This window comes from Danio rerio, chromosome 1 (genome assembly GCF_049306965.1).
Source record: "Danio rerio strain Tuebingen ecotype United States chromosome 1, GRCz12tu, whole genome shotgun sequence".
NCBI classification, from domain to species: domain Eukaryota; kingdom Metazoa; phylum Chordata; class Actinopteri; order Cypriniformes; family Danionidae; genus Danio; species Danio rerio.
This window is the reverse complement of record NC_133176.1, coordinates 50,284,152-50,310,745: the sequence shown is the minus strand read 5'-3', so window position 1 is coordinate 50,310,745 and position 26,594 is coordinate 50,284,152. Positions and strand designations below refer to the sequence as shown.

At 35.8% G+C, this 26,594-nt stretch overlaps 3 protein-coding genes and 1 long non-coding RNA gene across 19 annotated transcripts in view; 3 read left to right on the top strand and 1 right to left on the bottom strand.

Annotated features, from left to right (window-relative positions):
• Nucleotides 1-4,915, top strand: part of itsn1 (intersectin 1 (SH3 domain protein)) — a 91,193-nt gene extending 86,278 nt beyond the window's left edge. For 2 of the 3 annotated variants that reach the window (XM_005170972.6, XM_005170971.6), the window contains 4 exons: nt 967-1,049; nt 1,132-1,215; nt 3,247-3,420; nt 3,649-4,915. In XM_005170972.6, the coding sequence (XP_005171029.1) occupies nt 967-1,049; nt 1,132-1,215; nt 3,247-3,420; nt 3,649-3,797 (490 nt within the window). In that variant the 3' untranslated portion in view covers nt 3,798-4,915. 3 annotated transcript variants of the gene reach the window in all.
• Nucleotides 4,916-11,974: 7,059 nt separating this feature from the next.
• si:dkey-22n8.3 lies at nt 11,975-19,391 on the top strand. 6 transcript variants are annotated; one of them, XR_012408083.1, is made up of 6 exons: nt 11,975-12,343; nt 13,600-14,878; nt 16,398-16,461; nt 16,576-16,700; nt 17,621-17,707; nt 19,307-19,391. XR_012408083.1 is itself a non-coding variant. In XM_073954363.1 (5 exons), the coding sequence occupies exons 2-5, from the start codon at nt 13,888-13,890 to the stop codon at nt 17,650-17,652; spliced, it is 1,212 nt and encodes a 403-aa protein (XP_073810464.1). In that variant the 5' UTR covers nt 11,975-12,298; nt 13,660-13,887; the 3' UTR covers nt 17,653-17,796. The 6 variants fall into 6 exon arrangements, 4 of the variants coding, with proteins under 4 accessions (XP_073810464.1, XP_073810461.1, XP_073810465.1 ...); XR_012408081.1 differs by having other exon boundaries at nt 11,975-14,878; XM_073954363.1 differs by lacking the exon at nt 19,307-19,391 and having other exon boundaries at nt 11,975-12,298; nt 13,660-14,878; nt 17,621-17,796.
• On the bottom strand, nt 16,278-19,949 carry LOC141386345 (uncharacterized). The gene is made up of 3 exons (XR_012408173.1): nt 19,297-19,949; nt 17,662-17,745; nt 16,278-16,745 (listed from the first exon to the last, which is right to left on the bottom strand). It is a non-coding gene; the product is annotated as an uncharacterized lncRNA (long non-coding RNA).
• The window catches only part of pknox1.2 (pbx/knotted 1 homeobox 1.2), a 23,893-nt gene continuing 16,711 nt past the window's right edge, over nt 19,413-26,594 (top strand). For 3 of the 9 annotated variants that reach the window (XR_012408070.1, XM_702776.8, XM_073954349.1), the window contains exons 1-3: nt 19,413-19,474; nt 22,305-22,452; nt 25,411-25,571. Coding sequence is in view for 7 of the 9 variants with exons in the window: in XM_702776.8 (XP_707868.2) it covers nt 22,402-22,452; nt 25,411-25,571 (212 nt within the window). In the remaining 2 variants the exon portion in view is untranslated. Of the gene's footprint in view, nt 20,222-21,963; nt 22,032-22,304; nt 22,453-25,410; nt 25,572-26,594 lie in introns of all 9 variants that reach the window. The other 6 variants (XR_012408071.1, XM_009294000.4, XM_073954345.1 and 3 more) reach the window with 5 other exon arrangements.

The window sequence follows — 26,594 nt, the reverse complement described above, 5'->3', positions numbered from 1 at the left end:
AGACCTCCGAGACAGGATTTTTTCAAGGCTCAAGGCTCGGGAAGCTTACAGAAAAATTTCTGCTGCTCTGAAAGTTTCAATGAGCACAGTGGCCTCCATCATCCGTAAGTGGAAGATGTTTAGAACCACCTGGACTCTGTCCTGCTTCAGAGTGCTCCAGAGCTCAGACTGGGGCGACGGTTCATCATCCAGCAGGACAATGACCCAAAGCACACCGCCAAAATATCAATGGAGTGGCTTACAACAACTTAGTGAATGTCCTTGATTGGCCCAGCCAGAGCCCAGACCTAAATGCTATTGAAAATCTCTGGAGAGATCTGAAAATGGCTGTACACTGTCGCTTTCCATCCAACCTGACAAAGCTTAAGACGTACAGCAAAGAGGAATTGGCAAAAATTCCTAAAGACAGGTGTGCCAAGCTTGTGGCATCATTTTCAATAAGACTTAAGGCTGTAATTGCTGCCAAAGGTGCATCAACAAAGTATTGAGCAATTTTTTATTTTTAATAAATTTGCATCAATGAATTAAATTCATTTTGGAATAAGGCTATAACATAAACAAATGTGGAAAAAGTAAAGTGCTTTGAGGACTTTCCGGATACACTGAATAGTAACGTTTTCTTGTTTTTTACGAGTCGTTTAGATTAAGAAATGAATTATTTTAATGTTTCTTTCGCTCTCACAGCTGTGCATATGCAGTTGTTACGCATACAACTAACAACATCTTTAGAAATCGAAAGCTGAATCCCGGACAATTTAGAAGATTTAGAAACCCCGGCTGGAAGCATTAAATCTCAAAAAGACGCATCTCCCTGGGTCTCTGAAATAATTTGATCAAAAATACAGGCAAATTTGTAAAATTGTGTAATAATGTAAAGTAATCATTTTCAGCATCATTCATTCTAATAAGCTCTTATAAATACTGTAAATCACACAAATGTTCTGTTTCATCTCGTGATCCCTGCAGGACAGCTTGGGTGCAGAAAATCAAAGCTGCCTCTGAGCTCTTCATCGAAACCGAAAAGAGGAAGAGAGAGAAAGCCTACTTGGGTCAGTCAACTTTTCCCTCTATGCACTCATAGGCGTTAATTACCTTGTAAGTGTTTTCTAAGCACTGGTGTTATGTTTGCAGTGAGGTCTCAGAGGGCCACTGGCATCGGGCGGCTAATGGTCAACATTGTTGAAGGCATCGAACTGAAGCCCTGCCGCTCAAATGGTAAACAATGAATACTCTATAATGCAATTTGAAGTGCTTTGCTAGATTTCATATTAAGAGGCTCTTGAAAGCTCGATTCTGATTGGCTGATAAACATTCTAGGGCAGGGAAGGGCAAACTCTGTCCTGGAGGGCTGTTGTTCAGCAGAGTTTTGTTCCAACGCTAATTAAACACACTTAAACATGCTAATTGGTGTGTTCAACATCACAAGAAAGCTATAGGCAGGTGTGTTTGATTAGAGTTGGCCCTCCAGGACTGAGTTTGCCCATCTCTGTTCTAGGTTGTGTATTTTAATGATTATTATTATATATTTTCCAAATAAATGCACAGCTAAAGTAGTTCCAGGCAGGTGTTGACAATTTTAGGGACTGTTTACATATTGCGTCTTCTGTGCACCTAAGTTCATTATTTCAAATGGAGATGCGCAGCAAGCTGTTCAAATAGAGAGCCAATCTGTTTCGATATGCATGTGGTGCAACACGCTTGCTTTTTCCAGGCTACAGCGCAGCAGGTTATACCACAAGCACACCGCATGTTATGTGACAATAAACCAACCAATCAGATTGACATGTTGTATGTAACACACATTTCAGTAATAATGATTAAACGAATTACTTCAGACAAACGCAGAGCTCCAAAACACTGCCATATTTTTTCTTTTCTTTGGTTATAAAGCTTGTATCAGAGCTACAGCAAGAGTTTGTCAATGATGGTTTCTTGGAGAGTGCAGCTTTTCCTGAGTGCAGTGACATTTTGTGTTTTCCACTTGGTTTTAGACTTGATATCTGAACACCCCATTAGAGTTCCAAACTAATTCAGTTATTTCAAAGTACTTTACCATCTAAAGCCTTATACTTCTGCATCAAGTGATTGGTGTACCTGCATGTAGCCAACTCTATTGTGATCATTTATACTTCTATGTTTTATCTGTGTTGCTCTGCAATAACACTTTAGAAATGCTAGTAGTCAGTGGGTTTCTGTTACAATTTGGCTGTTTGTTTTTTTTTTGTTATATGCGATGCTGTTGTAGAAGTGGCTCAAACTCACAGTCCTTAAAGGAAGAAAGAGGCAGGAATCAACAAATGTTCAACAACTTTGATCAGAAAATAAACACAAAACAAAAGTTTACATCCAGAGCTCCTCCACAGGAATCAAAAAACATTAAACATTCTCACTACCAGCCTCATTCCACCACTGCAGCTCTCTGCCCTGCCCACACTCCTCATCGATACCAGTTCAACCAATCACAGATCTTCTATTACACATCATTGTGACATATAGTTAAATTTTCTGAGAGCTGCACCTCAGGATCCATGTCAGGATATGGTAAAGTCAAAGCAACTGTGTGAAGGCTACACCAGATCACCCTCATGAATAGGGTTGGGTACCGAACAAATGCACTGGAACGAATCAGCATATAAATTTCGATGCAATAATTTTGGTGCCACTGGTGCTGCGACAAGGGGTACATCATAGGTACATAATATTGCAATTCAATTCAAATATATTAAATATGAATTGATGTATTCTTTATACTTATATTAAATATTTAATAAAATTAATGATTAAAATATTTTTTGTCAAATAAAAGGTTTTTCTAGAGTCATCAACTGTCATTTTGTGGCTCAAAAGTGTCGGTTTTGGCACCGTTTTGGCACCTGTACTGTTTTAAAATAATCGATTTAGCACCAGTATCGAAAAAACCCTAAAGGATATCTAACCCTTCTCATGAACTCAACAGAGAAGTATGATTTTTCCTTAAAACAGCCAAAGATCGAATCGGATCAAATAAGGGTTTGGATGAGATGTGTAGGAAACTAGTTGTCTCAAAATACAACATCTGAACTTCTGAACGATGCCGTTAGGTGTGGTAACCATTGTATAAGCTGAATCGATTGAGTTATTAGAATATAATGCACACTTGAGATTTTAACAGCTTCTCTGCATCACCATCTCAGGTGTACAATCGTTTTCTCCTTATATAAGCACTCAGATACTAGATCACCTGATGTGTGTCCGGTGTCTGTGCAGGTAAGAGTAACCCGTACTGTGAGGTGACGATGGGCTCTCAGTGTCACGTCACCAAGACCCTTCAGGACACTCTGAACCCCAAGTGGAACTCAAACTGCCAGTTCTTCATCAAAGACCTGGAGCAGGACGTGCTGTGTGTCACTGTGTTTGAGAGGGATCAGTTCTCCCCGGACGGTCAGTAAACTCCAACATAAATCTAAATGAATTAAATAAACTAACAAATAAAAAATGTGCAATTTATTTAAAAAGGAAAAAAAAAAGTAGTGTTTCGCAATATTGCACTGTTTACTGTATTTCTAGATTTTAAATAAATGCAGCTTTAAACAACAACAAAAAATTGAAAATTATACTTGTATTTTTCATTCTCAATACCATTTCTCGTTATTTTCCCCTTCTTGTTAGATTTCTTGGGCAGGACGGAGATTCGGCTGGCCGACATCAAGAAGGACCAGGGCTCGAAGGGTCCCATCACCAAGCGTCTGCTTTTACACGAAGTCCCGACGGGAGAGATTGTGGTGCGACTGGACCTGCAGCTCTTCGATGAACCCTGAGCGCATTATTTAACCTGACCTTTTCGACCCCACAGATACCACATCCCTCATTCCTCCGTGGTGAAGCCCACCAGCCTAATGTGACAATCCCCCAGCGTCATAAATCCCAGTGCGTGAATGTGTGTGTATCCGCACAAGCGTCTGTGAGTCCGCTAAATGCTGTAACAGTCTTACCGAGTGATCCTGACTGGATTTTTTATTGTCCATTTTAAGACAAGTCAAGTGTGTGTGCGCAAATGAAAACAGGACGTGCTGTAGAGCCGTGTGTGATGGATGCTGTAAGTCTTAAAGAGTCGTTTTAATGAGCTCTAATGAACAGTAGTGCCATTTGACACAATATTCTTAAAAGCTCTTGATTTTAGAATATACAGAATTATTCTAGAACAGGGGTGTCCAAGCTCTGTCCTGTTAGTTTAGCTTCCTTTAACACACCTGCCTAGAAGTTTCTAGTACACCTAGAAAGAGCTTGATTAGCTGGCTCAGGTGTGTTTAATTGGGGTTGAAACTAAAATATGCAGGACACCGGCCCTCCAGGACCGAGTTTGGACACCCCTGTTCTTGAATAACGACACGTTCCAAATCATGTGCCATTTCGGTGAATGGGTGAATCTCATGAAAATCTATTACTGTCAATCCAATCGTATACCTGTGAGATTATTATTTAATTATTTATGCTTCATGGTAGTCTGCTCGCTTGTAATTTATATTGATTCATATTTTTTAAAGATGTAATTTATTAAACCTACAGTAATATGAGATGATTATCCTGAAAGCAGGCCTCGTTTTTATTTAATGCAAATATTAAACAGGTTTTCGTAAGATTCACCTTTATTATCGCCGTTCCATCATTTTATTCCATATCTTCAGTTCCTAACACTAAAAACCCAGGTTTTGCTGGCAAACCTCTGTTGTGTTGATCAATATTCATCTATTTTTACTGAAAGACACCGGTGATGGGATGTAGATGTTTTCGAGGGCCCATTAAATGTGAGCAAGTCTCAAGAAATGGTCGCAAACGCTCCATGAAAAGACAGTTTTGATATATATATATATATATATATATATATATATATATATATATATATATATATATATATATATATATATACACGCAAAAGTGAACGAGGAAAGGAACAATGCCCTGTTTGTTTATGTCTTTGCTACTTTTATTTATTGTAGAAATTGAGACCCATCTCAGAGGCCGACAGAAATACCACATCAGGAGCGTTTACCTGTAGGATGTCAAATATACAGCGGGGGAAATAAGTATTGAACGTCACCAATTTTTGGTGGGAGTATTGAACACATGAAGAAGGGAAGGTGTAGAATAGCAGTGAAAGCCCAGACAGCAGCTGAAATCTCACTGTAGTTCTTCAGAAACCTACTGCTCTTTGTCATTGTAAATTAATATTCGCTGCTTCAGTCCAACATCTCAAATCAAATCAGGCCTTTATTTGTCACATACACTTTTGTATAGTGAATTTGAACCCCCATAGTTCACAATTGTACACAAACATCACAATTTTCAGAGGAAAACGGGTCACAGGAGGTAGCATTTAGAAAAACGGAAGTAAGATAAATTTCAGGAGAGGGACTCCCTCTCACCCTGCTCTTGAATTAGGGCAATGTGAGACCAGGGAGAAAAAAAAGCCCAGTAATCCGCACATAAACACACAGTTAAGACATAACATTGCCACAGGGGATGGGAACAGGGGGTGTGGATATAGTCCGATGAGGGCGGGCAGCCATCTGGTTCTGCAGCCATGGCGCTGGTCACAGACCCACATACCCCCTCCAGTGGGTGAAAGCACACGAAGGCATGGGATGAGGGGATAGGTAGGTAGTGATTGTCTATTTATAGCTGTGTATGTGTGTGTGTGTGTAAGCCTGTAGAGTCCAACAGGTGTCCTTGACAGGGAGCAGGAATTTCAGAGCGTCTCCTTATCTTGCTATCCGGGAGAAGTTGTTTTTCTCCAGCCGAGGCCGTCTGGCAGGAAAAACCAGGCCGAAAGACTAGAAAAATTACTTCAACTTTAGGTCAGTATCTGCCAATTTCACAGATATTTAACATCTACGTCACCAATGATTTTTATGTTTGTATTGTGTGGGTTCTTACCAAAATCTGATTCAATTCCATGTCAACGGCTCCTATAGAAATATTCTCAGGAAAAAACATGACCTGTTCAATACTTAATTTCCCCGCTGTATCTCTGAAATGTCCCATCATAACTAGTTTTAGCAATAATTCATGCGGATGTTGGTCTTCAGTTCTCCCCTGATGTAGTTTTATAGTGGTACACCACAAAGTCAACTATTTAATTAATATATAGTACTATTTTTAAGTTTGATGCCGCATTACTAATGAGTTCACGTCTCGTTTTGGACTATTTATTCTTTGATTTTTATTATTCTTATCGTGCTGTTGTTAGGCATTAGTGATCAACACTGTAGCTTTGTCATATTTGTACAAAATAAGAGATATTTTGTGTTTTTTATTTGCAAAAAAAAAAAGGGATATGGTGGTGTAAAGGTTTGGAAAGCACGTTAAAACGATCTTAAATGAGCAAAAGGGATCAATCTTTACCCAAATGTGCTGCAAACATCCAGATATCTTCTAAAGCAGTGTTTCTCAACCGCGTTCCTGGAAGACCACCAGCAATGCATGTCTCCTTTCCACTCATTACAGCTTTTTTAGTCTCTGCTACTGAGCTGATGATCTGAATCAGGTGTGTTGGGTTAAGGAGAAATGGGCTGTGTCTGAAATCGCATACTTCCGCTCTGTATAGTACTCTAAAAACAGTGTATGAATCGAGTAGTGTGTCAAAATTCGTAGAATTCGAAGAACAGTATGCGAGAAGTACCCGGATGACTTACTATTTCCGGCGCGACTCTGAAGTGCGCATCGGATGTTTGCAAATTCGTGAATGGGAGTGAAGCGACACAACTGATTTGGGTAGGTCACATGATCATCACGAATGGCAGATGTACTGTAGTACGTTCGAGTTCCTTTCGTACTACTCACATTCATACTGTGGATAACGTACTTTTCTAACGGCTGAGTAGTACATTTATATTATAATGCAGTACCTACTGAGTAGTAGGTGATTTTCGGACTCAGCCATGGAAAATGCGCAGAGCTGGTGGTCCTCCAGGAGCGTGGTTGAGAAACACTGCTCTAGAAAGAGCCCGCTGTTTTTACATACATGATGAAATGTGCTGTGTTTTGTTTTATTTTAAATGTGTTCGGCTTTGATTATCACACTACTGAGCCAGAGAAAGGTGGCGTTTTCATTTGGACTGTAGCGAGGGATCAGTTTTGTTACATTTTAATGTGTGTGTGTGTGTGTGTGTGTGTGTTTTCCTGTCTAGATGCAATACACACATTAATAATCCACTGCTGTGCTAGTGAGATGCCGGAGTGATCAAGGAAAAACAGTTCATGTGGGGCCAGCAAGTTATTCCACTTGGTTTTTCTATGTGTGGGTGCGTGTGCGTGTGCGTGTGCGTGTGTGTGTGTGTGTGTGTGTGTGTGTGTGTGTGTGTGTGTGTGAGAGAGTGATTCTTAGTGCTTTTTGCTGGGTCATTTTCCCCAAACCTCATCTAAAGAACATTTTAGACAATGCAAAGGGGTCATGGTCGCACATCTTTACTTTTACCTGTCTCCTGACCGCCGTTCCCTCATCTCTAATCATGCACTCTGTACGTTTCAGACCAGAGGGTTTGCCCCCATCCCCCCACCCGTCTTTATTATTTTTTAATGAGCAAAAGTCCCATTGATCAAACAGTAATATATGTGTCTATGTTTAAAATTTTGAATGGAGTATAATATATTACAAATGGAGAAGTAAATATGTTGATGACAGCGTATTGTTATCAATGTAGAAGCAGTGTGTTGTCTTAATGTTGCGATTAAAACTCAATTGGACCAAGGTGTTTTGTCCATTTTTTTTTTTTTATTACAACTGTTGGTTGTTTCATTCATTTATTTATTTTTCTTCGCCTTAGTCTCTTATTTATCAAGGGGCGCCACAGCGGAATGAACCACCAACTTATCCAGCATATGTTTTACACAGGGGATGCCCTTCCAGCATACTAGTCATGCTCTGGTAGGGAAACATTACAACACCTGTTGAGCAGCTGTCCAAAGGCCCTGGTGGAAGGGCCCATTGGCGGCATGACCAAGTACTGAAGGCGGTGGCAGAAAGCATTTGCGATGCCATCATCTCTGGTAGGTACCATCTTGCCCCGAAAAGGAGGATTGACTCTGTGAAAGCTGGGGAAGACAAGGTTGGGTCGTCTCCACTCAGCCCCTGCCTGGAACTTCCAAGTCAACCTGGTGAAGAAGTTAAAGTTCCCACAGCACATAGTTACATCACTCCAACCAGACATAATTATTATTTCTGAAGCAACAAGACAGTTGATTTTGCTTGAACTCGCAGCGCCCTGGGAAGAGTTAAAGGAAGAGGCAAGTGAAATGAAACCCTCAAAGAACCAGGAGCTACAGTAGAGAAGTGCCAGGATGGGGGCTGGAAGACCCACTGTGCGCCTATAAAATTGGGATGTTGAGGGTTTGCAGAGTGTGCACTCTGTTTTCAACCAACTAGACCAAGTAATGGCTGTTAAGAAGGGGGCCATTAAGTCTGTTGTTGAAGCTGCAGAGAAAGCCACAAGATGGCTATGAATAAAGAGGACTGATCCATGAGCGATTGCTCCTGGGACGCAAGCAGGGATCTGATCAACCGCAGTTGGGTCAACTGGGTGAGGGTGTCGGATGTTGAAAGAACTGAAACACCTACTGACCCCAGGATACATCACTGACGATGTGTCCCAGTGCATCTAGATCAGTGTTTCTCAACCACGTTCTGGAGGACCACCAACACATACATGTTTAGGATGTCTCGTTTTGTCTGTGAAACCCATTACAGGTCTTTCAGTCTTCGCTAATGAGCTGATGATCTGAATCAGGTGTGTTTGGTCAAGAGGCATGGAAAATGTGCAGAGCTGGTGGGTCTCCAGGAATGTGGTTGAGAAACACTGCTCTAGATTTGTCTTGCACACATATTTTACATATTTTTACAAGTCAACATTTCACAGTTTTGACTCTTTCTCAAGGAATTGCAAGTTTGTATCTCAATTTTTTTACAACTTTTTTCCACGTTTTCTCAATTTAAAATGAGAATTGCAAGAAATATGCAAAAAACTTCCAACGGAAAAATAATTCATAATTATGGAGATGAAATAATCAGAATCATAAGATATACACTTAGACTCCGAGCTTTTCCAATTCTGAGTATACATCTCACAATTCTGATGTTTATCTTATGAAACTGTGACTCTAGTGTCTTTGACAAGTCTTCGCATTGATCTCATGGGCCAGCCTGATCCCCCATCGGTGTCCTGCTCACATCTGCAGTTATTCACGATGGACGTCCAGCATTCTCCAGCCTCTGGCACTTAGAGTGCAGCTCTGCACAAGAAGTTTTTCCAGAAGAGAAATGGTTGTGCCCAACTGAGCCTGGTTTCTCTCGAGGTTTTTTCTTTCACTTTCGTAAATTGGTGGAAGTTTTGTTTCTTGCCATTGGCTTGCTTGGTTTTGGGACTTGTGGAGATGCTCATCGATGGATTTGTTCTTCAGTGTTTGGACTTTCAGCAGTGAAATTTAACCACACCACACTGAACTGAACTAAACTGAACATCAACTCTGAAAACTGGACTGACACAGTTTTAATTTAACACCTCTATGTTAAGCTACTTTGACAATCTACATTGTAAAAGCGCTACAGAAATAAAGATGAATTGAATATAACTTTTACACTTGCAGACTTTACTGGAAAATTACTGATCAATTGCAGTAATTATATAATTATATAGGTCATTTTAAAAATTACTTTAAAACTAATTTAGGCACTTTTCTGAAATGAAAAGTCGATCCAGTAATTTTTCAGATTTTAGTGTGTGATGGGGGCTGTTTTATCGAAAGATATTAAACCGCAATTTTAAGATCTGTAATTTAGGATCACAGTTTAACTGTGAATGCCACAAATGTATGAGTCAAAGTTCTTGGGGAAAGCCAGACCTCACAATCCCGATGTTATTTTCTCAGAAATACAACTTACATTTGGTACTTTTAGTTAAAATTGTTAAATGCAAGTTTATATCTTTCAGCCGGCAGAAAAAATGCTACAAACCGTCACCTGTTACCCATTAATACCAGTACATTCTAATGGGTTCAGTGTTTTTCGGATGCACTCTCGAAATAGGAAATTTGGTTACCTTAAAAGCCAGTTCACCCAATAATAATTTATTCTGTGGTCATTTACTCAACGTTTACTCATCACAGACTTGTGTGACTTTATTCTGATGAAAGGAAGATATTGTGAAGAACGTTGAAACCAGTAACCATTGACTTCCATAGTAGTACTTCTATTCTTCAAGGTATCTTCTTTTGTGTTGAACGGAAGAAAAATTAAACTCATAATAGTTTTGGAACCACTTGGGTAAGCATTACAATCATTAAAACCGTTACACATTCAAAGGTATTTTTTATTTATTTATTGTGATTTAGGATAACCTCTCGAGTTTAAATTCTGTCATCATTTACTCAAGCCTTTACTTGACCAGTTTGACTTTTCAATCTCAGACTTTTTTAACTTCTGTTGAAAAGAAGATATTGTGAAGAATGTTGAAAACCGGTAACCATTTACTTCCATGGTAGGACTTGCATTTTTCAAAGTATTTTCTATTTTGTGTTCAACGGAAGAAAAAAAACTCATAAAGGTTTGGAACTACTTAAGTAATTTATGAAAAAAAAAATGTATTTGTGTGTAAGCAATTCCTAACAAATTACCAATAGAGAGCAATTCCTGTGACAATCATTAAAATCATTACACATCTATGAGAATTTCTGTTGTTTTTTTAGAAGGCAATGCTGACCTCCTTTCCAAAACTGATGAAGTAGTCAGAATCGTAAGATAAACACTTATATAGACTCTGAGCTTTCCCAATTCTGAATTCACATCTTACAATTGTGGTATTTTACTTATAAAACTGTGACTTTAGCCTCTTTTGCACTTGCAGAATTTTCTGGAAAATTTCTGGTAAATTACATAATGTGTGAAGAGGTCATTTTAAAAATTACCAGAAAATTAATTTAGGCAATTTTCTGAAATGAGAAGAGTAATTTTATGGCATTTTATTGGTTTTACAGTGTCAAATAGACTATTGTATTCCACTGTTTTGAAAGATATAAATCCATGATTTTGAGATTTGCTAAAATGTAAATGTTTAACAGTGACTTTGCTACAAATCTGAGTCAAAATGTTGGGGGAAAGGATTTGCATTTAACAATTTTAACTAAAATTCTCAAATGTGAGTTTATATCTTGCAGCCCTGAAAACTATCAACTGTTAACCATTAAAGCCAGTACATTTTAATGGTTTACTGTGATTTAACTCACACTCTGCGAGTTTAAATTCTGTCATCATTTACTCAACCCTTTACTTAACCTGTTTGACTTTCTTCTGTTGAAAAGAATATATTGTGAAGAATGTTAAAAACCGGTAACCATTGACTTCCATAGTGGTACTTCCATTTCTCAAAGTATCTTCTTTTGATAGTTGAAGGCACTCTAAAAATGTGAAAAAAGATATTTAAAAGCCTTCATTGACATGGCTGTTCCTTGTTGGCATAACTATTCATAAAACCACACACATTATTTAAACTACTCCTGAGCACCTTTTGTTTGATTTGGGGGTTTTATCTTCTTTTGTTTTCAATTAAAGAAAAAAAGAAACTTTTAATGGCTTAAAACCACTGAGTAATTTGTGAGTATTTTTTTATTCGCCACAGCGGAATGAACTGCCAACTTATCCAGCATATGGACTGTGTCGCCCCCCATTTCAATCTGTAAAACCATTATACGCTCTATGAGAGTTGCTGTTGTTGTTGTTGTTTTTTTTTAGAGCAATTGCTGACCTCCCCCAGTCAGAAATGTGGGGGGGGAATTGCGCTTAAGTAATCGCATACACAATTGTTAAACAAAAAGCTTATGTTTACATGGTTTTTGTGGAAACTGGCTTCTTTAACATTCTCTATGTCAAACTTTGACTATTTTTATACGTTGTGAGCAGTGATGGATGGGCACACGACGTATTCAAGCACGCGCAGGGGGCGTGTCACAGCGATTACGCAACGTCTCCAGGCTTCACGGAACAACCTGAGTAATTACTTCATTCCTCTGTACCGTCTGTCTTTTATTCCTTCATACTACACTCCTAATTCCATCGTCTGTACTGGCGTAGTAACGTGAGAGGCTTTGAATTCCGTTTTAATGTCAACTGAAGACATGCCCTAATTTCCGACGGACAAGTAAACAAGCTGTCAGAAAAACACCGTCCGAGACTCGAATGAGAGAAACCCTGAAGAGCTGAAAGGGTAAACAAATTCTCCCCAAGAACAAACATACTGTCATTTGACCTGCATTATGTTGCATCTCGATTTTTGTGAAAGATGTTACTCGATCTCCTCCCTTGTGTAACCCCGGCTGGGTTTGGCAGGGATAAAACTATTTAAAATCAGGAATCTGAGTGTTCAAGAAAATCTAAATATTGAGACACTTGCCTTTATTGTTGGTCAAAGTTTGTTTTAAAGTTTTTATAAATTTGTAAGATTTTCAATTTACAAAATGTCTTCATGGAATATGGTCTTTCCTTAATATTCTTTTGTGTTTTTGCACTTAAAACCTATAATTTTCACTCTTACAATGTACAACTGTAAATATATTTTGTAATTCTAAAGTTATCGGTATTTGGTGATTTTTTTTTTTTTTTTTTAGGTATTTTTGCTTTCGAGTTGCATTATGAGATCATGATCTTTCCTCCAAAAGCTTTTGATGTTCAAAAAATGTGGAATTTTGTTGACATTTTTAATAGTTTGACGTGATTTGCTGTCTGTGTTTGTGTTGTAAATTACGGTACAAAAACCTGGTCATAAACTGTCAGCACTTTTTCTGTCAATTTACAGACTTAACTCTCTATTATTTCTTAAGTAATATCCTGTGTCAAACTAGTAAAATACCCATAAAATTTGTTAATCTGCAGCGTTGAATATTCAACATCAGATCTCGACAGAGCAGAGATAAAACTCCCATAATCCAATTCACAACCATAAGTGTAGTTTATTTATAAACTAATTTTGTGAGGATCACATGCTTATGATTGTTTGCGGCTGGCCCCGCATTATCCAATTTATGATTCACCAATCAGACGATTCCTAAGCCACTATAAATACCCTAAGTTCCATATGACAGCTGTCTTTGTTTAGAAGAATCCCCCCTTCCACCCCTACACCTCCTCCTTTCCTAGATGGGTGGCACAGTGGCCCAGCGGTTAGCACTGTTGCCTTACAGCAAGAACGTCACTGGATCTAGTCCTTACCAAGCCAGCCGACTGGGTTTCCCCCTGGTTCCACGGTTTCCTCCCACCGTTCAAAAACATGCAACTTAAGTTGACTAATCCAAATCGGCACCATAGACATGCTCCTAGTAAATAGTTATCTCTCAAGAGCAATCACCATCTGTTCATTAGCTACTACGGCGGAGGAGTTTCGAGATCCACCTGAGCTCGTCTTGCAAACGGGAGGGAGCTTGGGCTCGAGGATCTCATGAGCTCAGGGCTCTCTTCTGAGACAGCATGCCAAACACGCTTTATAATCAATTATCAGTGTGAACCCTGGAAATAAACAGGAAACAACACCATGTGAACCACAATATATGGGAACTGTAAATAACAGATATTTCTTACAGGTTATGGTTGGCTATTCCAAAATAATAGTGCTTTTTAAGACCTCTTATTTTGTCCTCCAGGGTCACATTTAGAAGAAAGTTTTGTTTTTTGTACAAAAAAAAATAGACATTTATCTTGATTTGTTACATGTATTAATATAACGTAACTTCTCCCTAGAGAAAGCGAAACCAAAATCTATAAATGATATTGCCAAACTGCTCCAGCAAAAGAGCAAAGAGACCAACGAGAGAAAACCGTTTGCTTCTAATACAACCAAACCAGCAACACCAAACCAATCAACTGACGCAATGCTTATTGCCAATGCAAAAGTTCAAACTTCTACCATTAACCCTCCAGTAAAAGATTCTTCAGAATCTGCCATTCCTGTGCACACCAAACCAGTTCAAGACACTTTAGTAGATCTTCAAGCAGTGACCAGCCCTACAGGTTCTTCTCTGAATGAAACCGCATCCAGACTTAACTCTATCCTAATCCGTCCTGCTGTGGACTTTGCATATTCAAATGTTATTGACCAAAATGCCACAGAGGGTCTGAATAAGAAAAAATACACTCAAATTTCAAACGCAAATGATTTAGCATCCAATTTCGTTGATTCATATGCTGGATCCACCACTAATGATGCTCATGGAGATGTGACTACAAATATCACTCAAGTTTCTTCTCAGACATCAGAAGTCATTTCATCCTATGAAGTCGACACACAGAATCATGATGCTTTTGATGAACACACACCACAGGTAGTTGCTTGTGAAGAGACCGTCAACATGGCTGATGCTATCATGACAACTCCTGAAGTTTCATCTGTGTTTCAAGGAGAAGAGCTGCGTTGTCTTTCAGAAGACGTCAACGTGAATGTGAACATTGCACAAGCACAAAACTATCCACAACCTCTCCCTCAACACTTTCCTAACTGGTCTTCAAATGTCATTGCAGACAAACAATCTTCTGATGGACAGATCCTCAATCAGGCATTTCCAGAGTCTTTACCAGATGGCTCAGCCATACAAGATATTTCCGAAGCTTTCTGTAGTAGATCTGGAGAGGTTTGTCAAGTCTCTCCATCTACTGAGTATATCGCAGGAGTCTCTTTATTTAAATCAACTGACGATCTTTCAGTTGCTGGGACTGTATCCGCCTGTAAAGCCGTAAAGGTTGATGGATTGTCAGAAATGTCTGCCAATGTTCAAAGCTCCATCAGTCTGAAGGACCCAGTTCTTGCACAAACGGATATTTTAGTGGAAGAGAACCAGACAGAAGCAGCCGAGATGCTGCCTGAGGGTATGTTTCAACTTAATCTATATTTTACCAACGATTTAGTATTTTGTTGTTGTTTGCACCATTTACTTTTTTGTGTAAGTTATTTGATGAAATACAATGCAACATGTTTAAGATTCAAAAAATCTTTGTTTTATGTTTGTGTGAGCTGCCCTGTGAGCTTAAAATGCTTATCAGTACAAAAGGGTTTCATTTAAAAAAAAAAAAAAAAAAACTTTTGTTTTAAGCCAAATTTACCCTGTAAATTATGTAAAAAATGTGCATATATATATATATATATATATATATATATAAATATATATATATATATATATATATATATATATATATATATATATATATATATATATGTGTATGTATATATATATATATGTGTATGTATATATATATATATATATATATATATATATATATATATATATATATATATATATATATGTATATGTATATGTATATATATATATATGTATATATGCGCATTTTTATATATATATAAATATATATATATATGAAGAGTTCAGATGCAAAAGCCTCTAAATGCCACTTTCGCCAAAACTAAGAATCAAACCATGTTTTTAATGCAGCACGCTGATAAGCCAGCTTTATGAGGAGACTGTTTTATTTTGCTTTCGATTTCGATTTTAAAAGATGGAGTTTGATGAACTGCATAAGACTGGATAAAACCCACGCGAACGCAGGGAGAACATGCAAACTCCTTACAGAAACGCCAACTGAGCCGAGCCGAGGCTCGAACCAGTGACCTTATTCCTGTGAGGCGACAGCACTACCTACTGTGCCACTGCCTCATTTTGCGCCAGTAGTTTAATTAGTTCATAAAAAAAGTGTGATTTAAAGGCTTAATTGATTAGGTTAACAAGATAAGGTTAATTTGGCAAGTTATTGGAAAACAGGTTTGTTCTGAAAATAATTTGTTAAGGGGCTTATAATATTGACCTTGGCAGTTTTGACAGTTTTAAAATATCTTTCTGCAGGAGAAAAACGTAATAGAAAAGATCTTGTTCTATTAAAAGTCACTTGGAATATATATGAAAAATTATATATTTGTGCCACAAACATAAGCAGACAGTTTCAGTCTCAATCTGACACATCTATGAATTTACAAACCTATCTGTATGAAGTGTAGAACTATACAGCTTCTGTAAACATCTTCTCTTAGTACAGATATTTGCTGACAGTATTTAATCAGAATGGTGTTGTCTGTGGTAAAGTCAGAGTTGTGGAGGCGTTGCTTCCTTTGAACTATTCTGAATTTCACCACAAGAGGGTGAATTTCTCCACGTCTCTTGACACATTTAGTATGATTATCAATTTTTCATTTTTTAAATGTTTTTTTTACCTTTTTTCTGTTCAATTTCTTTTCAGCATGAAAAGCAGTCAAATTACTCCTATTTTTTTATTATCAAAGGCATTCAAAGCACATCTATTTAAAGCATTCTGCATTATATTGACATTTTGGGATAGTTGTGACAAATAACAGTGATCTCTCCCTCTCAATCTGCAGAACAGCTGGATCCAATACAGAGACTCTTTCTCCACAAGATACGGGAATACTCCACAAAGAGCCAGTATGAAAAACATTGCATAAATCAGATGACATTAAAACATTCCAAGCATTCCAGTAGATCAAACTTCTCACATATTTTAAACAGCACATTTGACCCTGTTTATGGTGTCCATAGAGCCTCTGCTGGCCCTGTAGATGCTGGAGCAGACTATGAGAAAGCGTTCAGCGAAGAACTAAGCAAACTCCAGAGACTCTACGGTGGTGGAGACTTAACAAACTTCCCAGGATTTAAGTTCTCTGGTGGGTACTTCATTTGGATTTATTTGAAGGCTTTTCAAACTTGGGCTGTAAACAAAGGAGTGCCAGGGGTCCTTAGAAACTTAAAAGGCATATACAACAAAATTTGAAATATATATAAAGAGATATGTAGTTATTAAAAATAAAAAAATAAGAATAAAATTAGGAATTTATTTAGGTAAATATACACATTAGTATTAAATAAGTAAATCTAAATAAAACAAAACGTAAATAAATTAAAAGAATTATAGAATTTGTTAAAAAATACCTAAAAAGTTACATAAAGCAATATAAATATATATTTAATCTGTATTTAAAAAGTAATTAATTTGTAAAAAAAAAGTGCATTTATTAATAAATACAATACTATAAAGAGCAACATACATAACTACATATTCCCTCCAAAAACATTTTAGATTCATTTAAAACAAAACATAAACATAAAATAATAAATTCAACTTTTCACATAAAAAAATGACTATAAAACGCAGTTTATCATAACTATACATTTATAATAAAACATACAGACAAATTCAAATGTTTAAATAAATATAGTAATATAATGAGTATAAAACGTTGTTCCATACATACAATCAGGGTGTGAATTGCAGGGGGATTTATTGGGAAATTGACCCCCCCCCCCCCTTTAATTCAATTCAACTCAATTCATATTTATTTGTATAGTGCTTTTACAGATTGTGCCAATGCAGCATCACATAGAAGATTAGAGTAAATTTAAACAGTTCAGTTTCCAGTGTTGATTTAATTTGATTCACTGTAGCATGTATTACACAAAGTAATATAAAAGTTAACCTCCCCTCATCAATAATGTATATTTCACATCCTGTATACAATGAATATTAAACTTATATACTAAACTATAAACTAAAATTGAACTAACTTTTCGATTTTTATTTTTCCAGAGCCTGTACTGGATGAAAGCGACTCAAAATGAAAAGCTCACCCCGGCATTGTCAGGAGTATATCATTGATGAGGGCTCCTTTTAAATGTCATTACTTTATAAAAGTCTTCCATGCACTTACAGAACTGCAAAACAAAACAAAAGGGAAACCAAAAATAAATATTGAACTTTAACATTATCAAAATGTTCTTTTATATATATATAATGTGCAATACATACAGTGCTTAGTGTTAATGAGCACACCCCATTTTGAAAATGAATATTTTGATCTATTTCTCAGTGAACATGGGTTATAAATATTAGTGCATTTGAACAAAACAGATTTATTATATTTATTGAAATACTATTTTAGTCACAGGACATCTTTAGAAATGGAAAGATAATACATTTAAATTCATGCAAATAAAATTACAAACTAGAAAAATTTCAACGAAATTGTTTATATTTATTTTTTGTTTCTCATGATTTGCTATTTTCGAAAATGTTATTTAGTATTTTTTTATGGTGTTAGTCTAGGGCCACATATACTTGCAAAATAAAAGAAAGTTTTGCAAACAAAAAATAAAGTATTGAGCAAAAAAATAAATAAATGCAAATCTTCAAAAATCGCAAAGCGAAATTTAATTTTTGAGAAATAAAAATGAAATTTGCAAAAAAACAACAACAGTAAAACTGCAGTGCAAAAAAAAAAAAACTAAAATATTTACTATAAAAAACTGTAAATATTTGCAAAACATTTTTATTGCATCGCCTTTACAAAACCCGTTCAGTCAATTGCAATGCTCATTTTGATTTGTTTTTTAGTCAACCGTGAGTTTGCAATGTTGTTTTCACTTTGTACTGTACATTTCTGCATGATTCGCTTTGCGGCCCTGGTTTGACAAGGGGGCTATCATCTATCAGTTAGATATACCTGAACTTCTCTCCTGTGCCTCTGCTCTGCTTGAGCTTCTTCTTTCAAAGTTTTATGACGGTTGGCAAGCAAATGATGCAAAGCTTAAATGGAGGCAGGTACCGGTCTGCCGTAAACGCCCAAGTTCCTTTGATTCCGCCCCCTTGTCAAATTAGGGCTACAAAGTGAAAAGAGCAGAAATGTGTAGTGCAAAGTGAAAACAGTATCGCTCACGGTTGACTAAAAAGCAAATGAGCATTGCAATTGTGTAAATAAAGGTCATGCTATAAAATATGCTTTGCAAAAAGATCTATATTTGTATATTTTTAATTGCAAATATTTTATTTTTTTTATTTTTTGCAATGCTTGATTTTTTTTCAGTTTATCTAGATTATTTTATTTCTCAAAACTAAAATTTCCCTTTGCAGTTCTTTATTTTTGTTAGCAAAATGTATTTCTCAATTTTTTTTGAGATTTGCATTTAATTATTTTTTGCTCAATACTTTATTTTTTGTTTGCAAATATCTTTTTATTTTATTTTGCAAGTATATGTGGCCCTAATTTGACTCCATATTTTCCCTAACACATAAATTTGGCTTACTAATTTTTGAACCATTATTGTAAGTTATTTTGTTAGATTAGCTCCAGATTTGGCTTCAATACTGACCAAACTAATGTATATGCACAGATATAACACCATAAAGCAGAACAATATTGATTTAAATGAGAGATTTGTGAGGGGTGTACTCAAATATGTGAGCACTGTACTTCATAACTCCGTTACCCCCGCACAGAAGTCTCCAGGGGGCGAGCACTTTTCCCCTGCACCGCCGTGTCTCCTCCCACCTCATCAATATTCATGAGCAAAGTTGCCTGCGTGCCGTTACGCTGTGACGACATGGAAGAACTGCGGGTCCCGATTGCTGCAGCCGCTTGTCATTGTGACGAAGATTGGCACTAAGGTAAGCTGTCACTCAAAATCTTCTTTTCCGACTCCCTATCAATCAGGCGATCTGGGCCGCGCGCTAAAAATGCACTCGGCGCATAAGATCGAGCTTCCGTGGGAGGCGCGCGGTCTGGAGGCTTTTGGGCTCAAATCTGATGTTTGGACGGCGGTTTCGGGGGAAATTTTCTGGCTCGACGTACACACACAGTCAAGGCCCAGCTCTTTTTTTAATGATCTTTTGTAGAAGTGCGAATGGCGGCGGCTCTAGTGGGGAGGGATAGCCCGATGTCCCTTAGATTGATTGATAGGCGATTATGGGCAGCCTTTTATTATATTTAAAGAGACAGACGCGATATTTGAAGACGTTATAAGTCGGAAAAAACTCTTGAAGGCTGAGTTTTAGTTTTTTTTCGTCATGACGCATAATTGTAACCGTTTACTAATTGCGTCAGAGGTTTTCGCGGGCGTTCGGCTCTTCGAATGAAAACACTGACTATGGATATGAACATGTAGCGATTGTTGAGCGGACAAACATGGCGCCTACAGTAATAGAGAGAATGAGATACAGTCATCTGGAGCTGCTGGAGAAATAGACATGACGAAGATGTGACGAGAAATTGAGATGATTAATGAGTGAACGCTTCTGTTTTTAAATGGAGAGCCTTTTTAGGTGTTCGAAGACATAATCACTCGCTTGCTGAAGGCGCGTTGCAGTGCAGATCCCTCACGGCTATATTTAATGATGCTGCTATTTATATCGCCGGTTCGTATTCATCTGAAAGCACTGCAGATGTTGCTGTGGTTATGGATGTAAAACATTGTTTTGTTTTGGTATGTCGAAGAAAGCTAATGGAAGGCAACGTTATCTGTACACATCACTTCAGTAAAGCACAAAGTTTTGATTGACAGCACATGTAGTTGTGTACAATTGAGCTAATAAAGTGCACAAGTTGCTAGAATTCATGTAATTTTGATTTCTCTACTATCAGTTTTAATAATACCATATGAAATGTGCCAAAACGCTGAAATGTATGTAATTTTGCTCTTTTTCAGTTGTAATAATACAATATGAAATCAGCGTAAATGTTGTTATGAACTGTTTACCATCATATAAAGTGAGAAACATTTGCTGAAATGTATTTTTTACAACTACTATTTCTATTTATATGTATATTTAATAGGAGTGTGTAAAAAAAGTTCAAAGTTCATTTTCAAACGTTGCAATTATATTAAATAGTAAAATATCAAAAATGGTATTTATGTTGTTAACTGCACTATTTGCTGTCAAATGTAATCATTATGTTTAAGCAAATGATTTGTTTACTATAATAGTTTGGTGCTGAAATTTAGTTTGTTTTTACACTCTATTCGCAATAGAAAGTAAAAATGAGCCGACAAATATTGAAATTAAAGTTACTTTGCACACTATCTACTGTCAAGTATATTCGTTGAATTTAAAATTTAATGGCAAACTAAGTGTGCAACAGTTGATAAAATCAGTTATTTTGAGTCCTGTTTACTACCAAATTCAGTAAATGAATTGTGCAAAAATGCTGAAATTAAAATGATTTTGTGCACTATTTGCTATCGTTTTTAGTAATAGTAAATTGAATCTGCAGAAAATTTTGTTTTTTTTGCGCGATGCTTACTTTCAAATAAGCAAAGTTGTGTGTACAATAGCATGGCAATAGCAAATTAAGTGTCCAAAAATGGCTCAAACTACGGTATTTTTAAGTTGTTGTCAATTGTAATATTTATATGTAAATACATATTATAACATATAATATTTATATTTTTTAATGGCATTCTAAATTATATTTTAATTTGCGATCATATGTAACAATAGCAAATCAACTGTGCAAAAATAAGAGACTGACATTTGAGCTGTTTCGTGTGTTCTTTGTTTAATAATTATATTTAAAAACAGCAAATGGATTGTGCAGTAAAATAAATTTATTTTACACACTTTAACTATAATATTTTATTATGTCAATTGAAATGTGCAGAAATGTAATGAAATGAAAGTTACTTTGCACACAGTTTTGTCAAATAAAATAGCTACATGTAAAATATAATGATTATAATAAAGTGAAGTGCTTCACAATTAATAATCAAAGTTATTTTAAGTCCTATTTGCTGGCATCTAGCTCTTTGCAACTCACATGATTAGTAGTGACGCCAACAGGGGGCACCCAACCTATGGTCTGTGGGGGTGCTAACGCCCCGGTATAGTAAAGGTGACTCTATACTGTTCAGTGAGCACCGTCTTTCGGATGAGACATTAAACCGAGGTCCTGACTCTCTGTGATCATTAAAAATCCCAGGATGTCCTTCGAAAAAGAGTAGAGGTTTAACCCCGGCATCCTGGCCAAATTTGCCCACTGGCTTCTGTCTATCGTGGCCTCCTAACCATTCCCATATCATAATTGGCTTCATCACTCTGCCTCCTCCACCAATCAGCTGGTGTGCGGTCTGGCGCAATATGGCTGTCGTTGTGTCATACAGGTGGATGCTGCACATTGCTGGTGGATGAGGAGATTCCCCCAATGTGTAAAGCGCTTTGCTGTATAAATGTAAGGAGTAATTATTACTGTCATTTTAATAATAGCTAGCTAATTAATTGTGCAGAAATGCTAAAATTAATATAATTATCTTTTTAAAATCTCTGTTTGCTATCAGTATAATAGCAAATAGTAGTTATGCACTTTAAAATCTAATTAGCATGCATGTATTTGCATATGATATGTGAATAAAATATTACATGTATAGAATGTAAAGCACAGTTTTATTTGTGTAATTATATATTGTTGATATTGCATTTTAAAGCAGCATATTATGTTTTACAGTTCGTCGACATCAGAGTTTCTATTGTTGTATCAGTTATAGCGGTGCTGAAGATCAGCTTTATAGAATGCCCCAGCGTTGTCCACGGCAACAGTAACTATGATGACATCCCCATCGGTGTCCATGGAGGATTACCAAGAGGCTGAACAGGTTTGTGTTGCCAGATAATTCAGCCTGGTTTTTGTTTGGTGTGAGTGCGCCGTATCCGTGCATTGCAATAAAAACCATTAACGGTTTTGTAAACGTAGCAATCTAACATCTGACACTGTGATTGATGTCTTGTGAATTCTGGGAAGTCTGACCTCTGCGGCATCGGATGGAGCGATAGCGAGACTCGAGACTAACCCGAGATTTTCCAGCAGTCGTGAAATATTTTTATCATTTCCCCCCTTTTCAATCAACACTATTGTTGCTCTCCATCACATGCACTCAATCATGTGGGCCTGTCCAACTATAAAGGACAAACTGTACGAATGAGAGGAGAAACCAGCAGAACTGTGGGTAATGGGCCTTGTTCATAGACTCTGATAAGGACAGACCCACAGTTTGCAAATTCTCTTATTTCCAGTTAAGTTTGTCATATTTTCATTTTGAAACTATTTTATTTTCATATACAGAAGTATATTTTGTGTTAGGCTACTTGTAATGTAGTAAAAAAGAGAGTAAATCAGTAGTCAGGGTTTTCTCCCTTTTTAACATAAATGATGCTTTTGTCTACCATTAACTGTCATTGAGATAAAGCAAAACATTAACCAGGCATGTGAGTGAGGAATGATTGTAGTCTGTATTAGTAGTATAAATTAATTATTTCACTTTAAAGGCAATGAAAAGAGACATTTACCATACAATGAAAAAATGCTGAGAAAAATTCTTGTTTTAGAAGAAAATTTCAGATTTCAGGCACTTAGAGGTTTTAGCCTTTGAACTCTTCATATATGTGTATATATGTACATATACACTACAGGTCAAAAGTTTGGTGTCGGTGAGATTTTTAAATGTTTTAAAATAAGCTTCTCCTGCTCACCAAATCTGCATTTATTTAATCTAAAATACAGAACACATTGTACAATAGTCAAATGTTTTTGCGCTATAAAATAACTTTATAATTTGATTTCATTTTATTTATTCCAGTGATTTTAAAGATGAATTTTCAACTTCACTACCAGTCTTCAGTCAAATGATCCTTCAGAAATCACTAATATTAATTATTATTATCATAATTTTTGTTATTAATATAATTATTATTATTGGTAATAGTAATAAAAGCAATAATGACTGGAGTAATAATTTAATTTGAAACTACATACCATAAGAAAGCAGTTATTTAAAATTTAAAGAAATATTTAACAATTTAATCAGTTTTTTTTACATTTAATAAATGTCGCTTTGAAGAACAGAATGATTTTCTTTTAAAAAACATAAAAAACCTGACCCCAAGGTAGTGTGTGTGTGTGTGTATATATATATATATATATATATATATATATATATATATATATACATACAATATTTAACATTTGAAGTGGTTAAAACCCATTATCAAAGTTATATTTATAACCAAACTATTATCATCCATTTTTGTCTTTGGACAATTTTCTAAAACTATAAACTTTACTACTATAGCATTTTTTAATTAACACGTTATTTTATTATTTTTTAAATGTGTATTATGATTTTGCATTAATAAAAATATGACATTTTCTTGACAACTAGCCAAAATTAAATAAGTTAAATTGTTATATAAATGTATAACATGACATTTTAAACTAAGGTTCCAGAAGCCAATAATGAACAATAGATTTCATACATTTTGATTTACAATACATTTGCAATACATTCTAATTATCATTAAATATTAATTAATCAATTAATTAATTAATCAATTAATATATACAGTTAAAGTCAGAATTATTAGCCCCCCTTTGAATTTTGTTTTCTTTTTTAAATATTTTCCAATTTATGTTTAACAGAGCAGAGAAATTTTCACAGTATGTCTGGTAATATTTTTTCTTTGAAGAAAGTCTTATTTGTTTTATTTTGGCTAGAATAAAAGCAGTTATTAATTTTTTAAACACCATTTTAAAGACAAAATTATTTTTATTTATATCGACATCACATTATGTTTTAATAAAATGCTGTATAGTTCATTCTTTCTAGTGTAGTTAACCAATGAAATCTTAGCAACAAAAGGAAATTTAATTCAAGTTTATTTTTTAAATCGGTTTTCACAATAATTCTAGTTTCAAAGCGGCTTTACAAAAGGAGTATATTATTGCATCATAAAAAAAAAGAAAAACAGAAACTTTAAGGTTATTAGTTACCATTTTACTAGCTACTAATAACTTTAATTCCTAATAACTAACAGTTAAAGGTATTACTTTTTAAACAGCCTGCGGATATATAGTGTATATAAGTGAAGTCTGTGTGTAGATGTAGAAATCTTGCTGTAATGTCATCAGTAATTTTTGCTTCACTTAACTGTTATAACACCTACACTTTAAAAAATGCTGGGTTCCACACAATTCCTTTGTTGTTTCAACACTATTTAATTAAGTTAACGTAATCGCTTTTACACATTTAAGTGGATTGAACATAAAACAATTAAGTTGTCCCAAAAAACCTTAAGTTGTGTTGTTTTAACTAATTTTATTAAATTAGCTTGAACAATCAGCTAGTCATTTTTTTATGTACCATGATTACTTATAACCCTGAAAAAAGTGAAAAGCTTTTCACTTAAACAAAAGAATATATCATTCCATTAGTAGTATCTGTAATATCTTGCAAGGTGCTGCTGTTTTCATGTTTCCTCTGTTTTTCCTGCTAAACAGTCTGAAACTAATGTGTAAAGACCATTCTGTTAAATCTGTGAAACCTTTACAAATCTGACAGAGAAAGATGGAGTAGCCTTTGGTTTGGAGAAAGAAGCTCTTTTTTGTTGAGAAGGAGGTTGTGAAAGCCCATGTGGAGCCTTAGGGTGTCGTTGTGTGACAGAGGGAGGCTGTGTTTGTGAGAGTGGCCCCGCACACGGACGTTACTGCCCGCAGACATGCCAGCTGACACCGCTAACTTCCACATCCCTCACACATCTTCATTCCCCATCCCGTGCAGATGCAAGTGGGAGAACCGACAGCGGGACAAGTGGAGGAGAGGCTGGAGGAAGAGGAAGAAGAGGAGGAGGAGGAGGAGAGAGACGAAGAAGAAGAAGACAGCGGCTCGGCTCCGTCTGAGCCACAAACTCCTATGGAGGTCTACAAGTCAGCCATTTACAGGTAACTACATTTATGCTACGTCTTTGCTATCAAGTTTTAAAGTGTGAGTTCAATTCGAAAGGGAAAGAGATCTGATAAATAGTCAAACCAAAAATTAATCAGATACCAGATGTAAACATTGATTTTTTTTCTTTTACTAGCGAGTGCAGGATACTATATTCTGTTTATGTATGTGAGGATAGCAAAATGAAGTCAAATGTAGGATTGTTTATACAAAAATTCATTCATACAGTTTAATAAAAGACAACTGAAGTGAAGAAGCTGCAGCAAAATCTGGGAAATAATGAAGTTTAAATACAATTTGACGATATACAGTTAGAATTATTAGCCGCACTGTATTTTTGTATTTTTGTACCCTGTTTTTTGCCCAGTTTCTGTTTAACGGAGAGAAGATTAGTTCAACACATTTCTAAACATAATAGTTTTGATACGTCATCTGTAATAACTGATTTATTTTATCTTTGCCATGATGACAGTAAATAATATTTGACTAGATATTTTTAGATACTAGTATTTAGCTTAAAGTGATATTTAAATGCCTAACTAGGTTAATTAGGCAGGTTAGGGTAATTAGGCAAGTCATTGTATAATGATGGTTTGCTCTGTAGACTATCGGAAAAAATATAGCTTATTGGGGTTTATAATATTGACCTTAAAATGGGTTTAAAAAATTTTTAAACTGCTTTTACTTTAGCCAAAATAAAACAAATAATTATAAAATATTATAGGAAATACTGTGAAAAATTCCTTGCTCCGTTAAACATCATTTGGGAAATATTTGAAAAAAATATTTATATATAAAGTATATATATCATGTGGACAAAATAAAAAGTCTAACATTTCATATTATACTCTATTGTTTATTGTGTGGGGTCACAAAAACATTGTTTATCAAAATAAGTTCTCATATTATGTATGAAATATTAGAATATAATTTTACCTGCCTGGGGATGCAGAGTTAACTTTGTGAGAAAGTTGCAATCTTGAAAGTGCAATTGTTAACAATTTGCATTTTATTTAGTT

Coding starts and splice junctions, on each gene's coding strand:
- si:dkey-22n8.3 (XM_073954363.1), top strand. CDS start 13,888: ATGCTTATTGCCAATGCAAAAGTTCAAACTTCTACCATTAACCCTCCA. Junction 16,462..16,575: donor GAATACTCCACAAAGAGCCA/GTATGAAAAACA, acceptor TGGTGTCCATAG/AGCCTCTGCTGGCCCTGTAG. Junction 16,701..17,620: donor CCCAGGATTTAAGTTCTCTG/GTGGGTACTTCA, acceptor TTATTTTTCCAG/AGCCTGTACTGGATGAAAGC.